The following is a 9215-nucleotide window of genomic DNA, read 5'->3' as shown; positions in this document are numbered from 1 at the left end:
GACATGCTCGTCCTTAACGGTAATTTCACAAATATTAAAGTAGGTGTTACAATCTCACCTACCATTCACATGACCATCAATATATAGTTAGAAAATATTTTTTAAAAATTTGTTTTACTCTTCATCTAACAATTATAAAAAAATATTAATAATATTGTTCCAATTTCATTAAATAATTATGGTCGATTTTAATAATGATATAAGTGACTCTATATAATTAATCAAGATAATTTAAATGACTATTCTTTATTTTGAGAATATTAACTGGACGAGATTAGATACACGGACCTTAACCAGAAAAATACGTTCAAATTGACAAATGGACAAGTATTAATTTAATAGGATATAGTCAACATTAATTTAATGTAATTATAATCTTACGCATAAGTAAATTTATTTTCATTTCACAATTTTCCCATTGAATTTTTATTTGGATTATTTCCCGTCCATTAAACAAAGGCCACACTTATTTCATGTAATTGGAAAAAGCTTGATTTTCAATAAATCCAAAAATAAAATGAAAGCAGCATACCCCACCTCATAATTATTTTATTAATGTCAAAAAGAATATTGTAAAAAAAAAAATTGAGTCAACAAAAAAAAAAAACCCCCTAATTTTGAAGAAAATGAAGGGGCATGGAGGGGACAACCCAAATCTTTCTCACCCAATTAAAATGTGTGGTTTGGAGGAAGCAAAAGCAATTCTTCCAAACCCTTCCTAGAATTCCTTAAAAGAAAAAGGGGAAAAATAAAAAAGAAAACGAAATCTTGTCTAATCCCCAAACCCAAGAATTAGAAGATGACAGAGAAGCTATGTCGTGGGCCCAGCTGCTGTGGCTAAGCTCGGCCCAAGGCCCATAACCGCCTTATCCCCATTTTAGCATCTCGCTACGTTCACACAGAGCACACGGTTCAAGGCCTTCTTTGTGCGACGTGGCGACGTACTAGTGGGCCATGTCACCCCCTCCGCATCCGTGGCTGTGATCCAATTTACGCAAATGACCAAATTTGGAGATAAGGAACCCCGGTTCTATGACGTCCTTAAATTATCTACTACTATTATCTCCAAGCGTTCAATATTAATATTTTATTTTCATTATCGAAAAATATATATTTTTATTTTTTGGTCCTAAAATCACCCGCCGGTCCCGCGACTGAAAGCGAAACACTCACAGCCCAAAATATCATCGGTTTCGCGCGCGATAAATTGCGCGCTGCGAGAAAAAACAATGATTTATTTGCGTTTGTTTTGCTTAGTGTTTAAAACCTTTTTTTCGATGTCTCAGTCCGTGTTTTAAAAATAAAACGTTGTTATTTTTTTTTGATATTATCCTTCAAATTTTACAATTCAGTTCGAAATCAGCAAAAAGGTCTAAAACTAAATCTAAAACTATTATTCAACATGCTGTTAATTATCAGATTTAAAATAATTTTATGATATTAAAATTTTAATTTAGTAGTGAATCCAAAATTTATGTTAATAGAGGATAATTTGATGTAAACATAACTTTAAATACATTAATATAAACACACTAGGATTAAGTAATATCGATACCAAATTATAACAAATCATTAATAAAAAAACTTGACTTAACATGGTGAGAAAATATGCTAACACATTAAATTCGTAATATTTATATAATTATATCTTTTCACCCTATAAATAAAAAATTAAAATGAAAAAAATACAAATTGATGGGTACATATTGGTTTTTATCCCTCTAAATGTCATTTATTTTTGGTGAGGACCTGTCCAAATGTGGCAAGGAATCCTCAATTAAGTAGGGTGCATAGATATAATTGGAAGAATTATTATTTTTTTCAAATAATATATTTTTTTTTAAAGATCATATCTCCCAATCATCTCTTATATCGTTCTATTCTTAAGCAAAAAAAGAAATTCTAAGGCCGTGTTTTAGTATTCAAAATTAAAGTGATAATAAATTAAATTTCCACTTTATTATACTAAATTAGTAGCCAAACCTATCCTAATTGAAAACAATTAAGATAAATAATTTATCTTCATGTGAAGAAAAATAATTGATTTTCTCGTGGAAGCGGCACGAAAAAACGCGAGAAACTGAAGAGAGGGGGGCGGTTATTGGGACGTGTGGCGAAGAATAAAATGACGATGAAATTTTTTATAATAATAATATAAAGTTTTAAAGCGAGGAGATGGGGACGCCATTAAAAAAGCGCAAGCCACGGGTGCTGCTTTATAAAATCCTCGTTAAAGCTCTTCTCTTCTTTGATCGAAGCCCATTCCAAATTCCGAAGGTCGTCTTCCAGCCTCTCGATTCTCATCCTCTCTCGTGCAATGGATCCTTACAGGGTACTCGCCTTCACGTTCTAATCTTTTTGGATTCCAGTTTGATATGTTTCGATGCTTGTTAATGGGGGTTTTTACTTGTTTTCTTCAACGCTGCGTTTTCGGTCCTTGATTGTATCGAAATTGCTGCAAGTTTTTTCTTCTTAATTTTCTTAATCTTCAAGTGTTTCTACTCATCCACAAATGGGTTTCTTCTTTTTCTTCTTTTCCGTTGGGGGTGGTTGAAATTGTTTGCGTTTACCGGGAAGGACGGCACGGAACGTTTGAGAGGTTTTTTATTGTTAAATATTCCGATATGTTTTATCGGCGAAGATTTATGAAGCGGGAATGATGTTGAGCTAATTTCTTTGCTATGTATGTATTGGCTAAGTTGTTTGTTCTGTTCGCATGGTGCAGAATCGCCCTTCAAGTGGTTTCAACACCCCCTTCTGGACTACGAATTCTGGTGCTCCAGTGTGGAACAATAACTCGTCGTTGACTGTTGGATCCAGGGGTATGAATTGATTTCTGATATTACAGTTTTTGACGTAGTTGTTGAAACATTAGCAATAATACCTTAACAGTGTGCGTTTGTCATTTTACGTTCGGTAATAGTTTTAATATTTTATTAGCTGGAACTCTGTGAAGCTGTTCTTAAAATTTAGGGACGTGTGTCCTAATTTTTGCTGTGTTTAATTCATATGGCAAAGTTGAATATAGCTGCGAGTTTTTCAAATAAAAAAAGAAGCCACCCTCAGAGGGTGCTGTGGCTGACTGGGGATGTTTGGAGTATCCAGTTGAAAACTTAATAACTTAAAAACCTGGGAAAAATTCGACCAAGAGGGTACATACTCCCTTTGTTCATACTGTGATTTTGTATTTATAAATAATTTTTTTATGTTGGTAGACCCCACATTATCTTTAATACGATGCTGACATAGCAAGCAATGAATAGAAGGGATTATGGTGCTCACAAGGTACTAAAAAAATTTCCAACTGTCTTTTGGGAGTGTGGCCTTCGGATGGGTGAAAATTATTGGATTTGTGAGGTGGGACCATGAGCTTATGTAAGGAGTGGGCGTCAATACTCTGACTATAAAAGAATAAATAAAACCTATTTTTGTCTTTGAGAGAGTAGGTTTAGCTCAAGATCTCTTCTCAACTTCTGCCAAGTCGAGATGGTCATCAAGATTTGATGGGGTAATCTTAGTCCGATGAAAGATCTATATTGCCACTTATTAATCCTGGATTGCTTGTCAACCAAATGAGTTCAAACCATGGTGGCCACCTACCTTGGATTTAATATCCTACGAGTTTTCTTGTCAACCAAATGTAGTAGGGTTAGGCGGTTGGCCCGTGAATAGTCGAGGTGCGCGCAAGCTGGCCCGGACACACGGATATCAAAAAAAATAAAAAATAAAAATAAATAATCCTGTATTGCTACTCTAATAGTAATACAGATCGGTTGGTAAAATATGATGGTGCATATTTTGATGGTTGTTGAATGTTGAAGAACAACATAGTCAGAAAGAGCCCCTGAAAAGGTAGCAATTCTTCACATACTCGCGTGGATGATTTTATTGCTCTTGCTTGGAAAATATCTTCTGCAATAGGCTTTATGCACATCTTAATTCTATGAAATTTCTGGTCTAAAGGTCTGAATCCTGTGCCACTCATCTTAGAAGGATGACTACAGATGACAATACCTAAAATGTTTATGCGTGGCAGATCCTTCGTCGTCGGGAGATGACTATAGATGGAAATACTCAAAATTGTTTTATTTTGGCAGGTCCTATTCTCCTTGAGGATTATCATCTGGTGGAGAAACTTGCTAATTTTGATAGGGAGAGGATTCCAGAGCGTGTTGTCCATGCTAGAGGAGCTAGTGCAAAAGGGTTTTTTGAGGTCACTCATGATATCGCCCACCTTACATGTGCCGACTTCCTTCGAGCCCCTGGAGTTCAGACTCCAGTTATTGTGCGGTTCTCCACTGTTATCCATGAGCGCGGCAGCCCTGAAACACTGAGAGATCCTCGAGGTTTTGCTGTGAAGTTTTACACCAGGGAGGTGAGAGTTTTTAGTTTATGCTTTATTGATGGAATATAAGTTATAACTTCTTATGATATCTATCATTATGGCAGTTCTAATCAAAAGAGGCAAAAAATGCAACGGTCGTGATTATAGTTGTGATTATATGTTTTGAACTTATGTTTAGTTGGTTTGCACTTATGGATGTACTTCTTTAGGTTGAATGCTAATGTTTTTATCAGTTGATTATATAATATTATGTACTATTAGCAGGAAGTACACAATATTTTATATTTCCGCTGGCATATTATATGACGTGATTTTATTAGCTTAGAACTTGCATCTTTTGTGCATATTTCCTTTTGCTCATGTAAATACATGCCTTTATTATGCTTTGTTTTTGTGACCTCATGGTAATGAAAAATTGAAGCTTCTTTTTTCTTTTATTCTCAGGGTAATTTTGATCTTGTGGGCAACAACTTCCCTGTATTTTTCATCCGTGATGGTATGAAATTTCCTGACATGGTACATGCTCTCAAACCAAATCCCAAGTCCCACATCCAGGAGAATTGGAGGGTTCTCGACTTCTTTTCTCACCATCCAGAAAGCCTGCACATGTTTACATTTCTATTTGATGATATCGGTATCCCACAAGATTACAGGCACATGGATGGTTCAGGTGTTAACACTTACACTCTGATTAACAAGGCAGGCAAAGCACACTATGTGAAATTCCACTGGAAACCTACCTGTGGAGTCAAATCTCTGCTGGAGGAAGAGGCTATCCGAGTTGGAGGAAGTAATCATAGCCATGCTACTCAGGACCTTTATGATTCAATTGCAGCTGGCAACTACCCTGAGTGGAAGCTTTTCATTCAGATTATCGACCCCGATCACGAAGATATGCACGACTTTGACCCTCTAGATGTAACCAAGACCTGGCCTGAGGATATCTTGCCCCTGCAGCCAGTTGGTCGCTTGGTTTTGAATAAGAACATCGATAACTTCTTCGCAGAGAATGAACAACTTGCCTTTTGTCCTGCCATTATAGTTCCTGGAGTCTACTATTCAGATGACAAATTGCTTCAGACCAGGATCTTCTCCTATGCTGATACTCAGAGGCACCGACTTGGACCAAACTATCTGCAACTCCCTGCTAATGCACCCAAGTGTGCTCACCACAACAACCACCATGAGGGTTTCATGAACTTTATGCACCGAGATGAGGAGGTACAATGTGCAGTTTTAGTCGTTGCTTCGATATAATGGCTTAAGTTAATCATGCTCAATTCCTAGCATATTGAGTATATTCCTTACTGCTGCTTGCCAATTGGATTGTTCTGGTCATTAACATTGGTCCTAGTTTAGGTCAACTACTTCCCGTCAAGGTTTGATCCTGCTCGTCATGCTGAGAGGTACCCTCATCCACCTGCTGTCTGCACTGGAAAGCGTGAGAGGGTCAGTGATCATAATTGTACCCTGTTAATCCTTTGACATCAACTTGTTTCATCTTTGTTTGATTAGCGAGTATGCTAATTGCTAACCTGTTGAGATTGCTCTTACTGTCTTTGGTTATGCCAGTGCATAATTGACAAGGAGAATAACTTCAAGCAGCCTGGAGAGAGATACAGATCTTGGGCACCAGACAGGTAACTTTTGTTTGATCAAGGGCTGTTATTGACAGATACATTGTTTTTTTGTATTGTCTTGTTCACTGGGTTGGAGGTTTTGAACGACGAATTCCCCTTCATTTACATTGCAGGCAAGAACGCTTTATCCGCAGATGGGTTAATGCTTTGTCCGATGCCCGTGTCACCCACGAGATCCGCAGCATCTGGATTTCATACTGGTCTCAGGTGCGTGTCTCCGATATAACTTACAGGCTACAGCCACGACAGGGAGGAGGGGGAAGACTGGTTTATTTATTGTCTCGAGTTGTTTGGAGAATTGCTTACGATGTTTATTGGTGTTTTGGTTGTGTATTTTTTGGAACAGGCGGACAGGTCTGTTGGTCAGAAGCTAGCATCTCATCTCAACATGAGGCCAAGCATTTGAGTTGTGAGTGTTGTTCTCTGGTCAGAGAGATGGTAAATTATATACAGAAAGGGGAAAGCCATTTGAGATGATCAATCATGCTGTTGTTATATATCATGTTTTGATATTTGCATGTCTCTCATGTGACTGTTTGACTTAAATATGTCAATCTAATAAAGCTATTGTTATTGTTGGTTCTATTGTTTTTTTTTTCTTTTTTTCTTTTTTTTTTTTTTGTGTTTCAATCTCACACATTACATGGTAAGATCTCGACTATTGCGTTTTTATCCTTCATTCATGTCGAGAAATTGAAATTTAGGCAGGTTAAATTGTTGTATCTTTGAGTTAGGAAATCATGTCTATGTTTAGAAGGTGGGTTTGCTCTTTTCAAATTATGAGTTTCTTTTCATTTCATGGCTACAAAAATTCATGTTGTATAAATTGTAGGCTTATGAAACTTTTAATCTTTACAAATCATGGACTTGTAAACCTTCGAGTATAGTAGATTTTCTTAAATGTAATTCCTTAGTTTAGCACAATTATATTGTTGAAAGGTTGGACGTAAGATTATGTTTAGCTATTGATTGTTTTACATTATTATTATTTTTAGAATACTAGGGCTATTCAAATCGATCCTACAATGTTTTAAGAAATTTTTCAAGGGTGAGGTGATAGTAATATTTTAATTATCAAATTATGCTCAAATTGGATTGTTGGATAGAAAAGGAAAAAAAATAAAATAAAATCCGAGGCAAAAAGAAGAAAAAAACACGCACACAAATAATGGAATTTTGGACTTCAGAAATAGCTTGGCTCCATAGTCACACTTAATCTAATCACTTTTTTTTTTTAGTGATAGGATGTTTTTGAAAATCATTTTAGAATAAGTGGTTTTAGCAAAAAAAAATATCCAATTGATTTTGTAAAAATAATTTATTTTATCGTTTGATTACATAATTTTTCAAGCGATTTTCATGCACTAAAAGTATTCTGAAGAGAAAATTTGACGGGAAGAAAATTTTATTTTATTTTATTATTTCTTTTGAGGGGGTGAAAAAAGTTAAAAGAGGAAGAACAAGGATCTTAGAGAATGAGAAAGAGAGATAAAACTTCTAGAAAGGGAGTAGAAAATTTAATTGGATATAAGGTGAAATAGAAAGGCATAATTGAATTTTTTATAAGAATTTATAATTTAATACAATAACCGTTTTAAAACTAATTTTCTATTTATCTTTTTTCATAAAAAATACTGGGAGAATCACTTAAAATGATTTTGAAATTTGTCAAATATATTTATTTTAACATAAAAGTGATTTTAACATTAGTGAAAATTAGTGAAAATGATTTTAGACATGTCTAAATTTTAAAAAAATATTTTTTATTTATTACCAAACATCATCCTAAATTACTCGGGAAGCTAAACTAAACCCACTTTAAATGAATAATTCTTCTAAAAATATTTATAAAAAGAAAATTTCTATTCAAAAAAATTAAAACTTTCAAAATTCATTCCAAACATACTATATAAAATTTTCAAAGTTTGATGGTTGAAAGTGATGTGATAAAAGATTTAATGTATTAGGACACAATCGGATGTTACCATATTCTTAAATGCAATTTTGGGTGAGCGCGCAAGTTCTCTTGACGTGCAAATTACCACAAACTTAGCTTTATTACTTTATATAATTAAATAATCAAATACATTATAATTTTCTTTTTCTTTTTCTAAAAATACTTCTCTTTGATTTGATGATATGTCAATGAGCTTATTATTATTATTATTATTATTATTTGGCTACGTTTATTATTAGTGGTTGGTTGGAATGGGACCAACCAATTTTTCCTTGTCCCAAAACTCAGCCCTTGTAGTTGTATAAATCTAAGGTCTTAAAGAAACTTTTCCATTTTAAAAGCCTAAAGTATCTCTACTGTTATTTGATTTTGATGGTAGCTTTATTAGGTCACGTTTTTTTTTTTTTGGTTTTTAAATATGTGATATAAGATAGTTGAAGAGTTGATATACTGAAGTTTGAATGAGGTGAAAGTTAAAAAAATCAAGAGGACTTTGAGTCCAAAGAAAATAAGAACTAAATCGATGATAAAAAGATTGTTTCATGTACTTTAATTATTTAGAGGTTGGAACCACCATACAATACATTTTTCTTCCTTAAAAATAAAGAAACAGGAACCTTACCAAACGAGCCCTTAAGTTTTAACTTCATTTTTATTAATATTCAAAATTTAAAACCAAGTCACAAATTTCATCTCTATCATTTGAGGTTATTTTCAATTTGATTAATACAGATAAAAAAAAAAAAGTCTTGAGCGGATCTTTTTTGGTGAAACCCTATAAATATAGATTATTTTTCTCCTTCTAGAAAAAAACTTATTTCTTCTTATTTCTTACTAAATCCTAAATCTTAGTTGCATTCTTTTTTTTACCACAGATGTAAGGTACGTGGATTTGAACCTGCAATCTTAAGAGAAGGTCTAAATATCATTTACCGTCAAGTTCATGTTGTCAATCCTAATGACATAGTTAACTCAATAGAAAACATCAACTCATTATCACATGCCAATTCACTTTCAATATGATACCGATTTGTAAGAAGCAACCATACAAATCATAAAAACTAATTAAAATCATTTACACTATACAAAACCAAATTATAATCAAGGCGAAAATATAGGACCATGGCCCACCCTCTAGAAATAGAGGCTACTATTTTCTGAAGCTTCCCCCAATAGGTAGTTTTTGTTGTACCTTTGTACCTTTTCCAATATGTAATGTAAGCTGTAAGGACCAGAAAAAAAAAAAGAAAAAAAGAAAAAAAAAACGGCTTTC

The 9215-nt window shown here is 34.0% G+C and overlaps 1 protein-coding gene across 1 annotated transcript; it reads left to right on the top strand.

Moving 5' to 3' along the window:
- Positions 1 to 2174: 2174 nt before the first annotated feature.
- Positions 2175 to 6570, top strand: LOC111005596 (catalase isozyme 1). Its single transcript, XM_088119588.1, has 8 exons — positions 2175 to 2332; positions 2726 to 2822; positions 4098 to 4375; positions 4790 to 5566; positions 5705 to 5794; positions 5918 to 5985; positions 6099 to 6192; positions 6332 to 6570. Exons 1-8 carry the CDS (start codon positions 2318 to 2320, stop codon positions 6389 to 6391), a joined length of 1479 nt encoding a protein of 492 aa, XP_087975714.1. The 5' UTR covers positions 2175 to 2317; the 3' UTR covers positions 6392 to 6570.
- The last annotated feature ends 2645 nt before the right edge of the window (positions 6571 to 9215 follow it).

This window comes from Momordica charantia (assembly GCF_013281855.1).
Source record: "Momordica charantia cultivar OHB3-1 chromosome 11 unlocalized genomic scaffold, Mcharantia_2.0 BLBB01000011.1, whole genome shotgun sequence".
Taxonomy (NCBI): Eukaryota; Viridiplantae; Streptophyta; class Magnoliopsida; order Cucurbitales; family Cucurbitaceae; genus Momordica; species Momordica charantia.
Note: the sequence above shows the minus strand (reverse complement) of the source record. Positions and strands in the feature narration are given on the sequence as shown.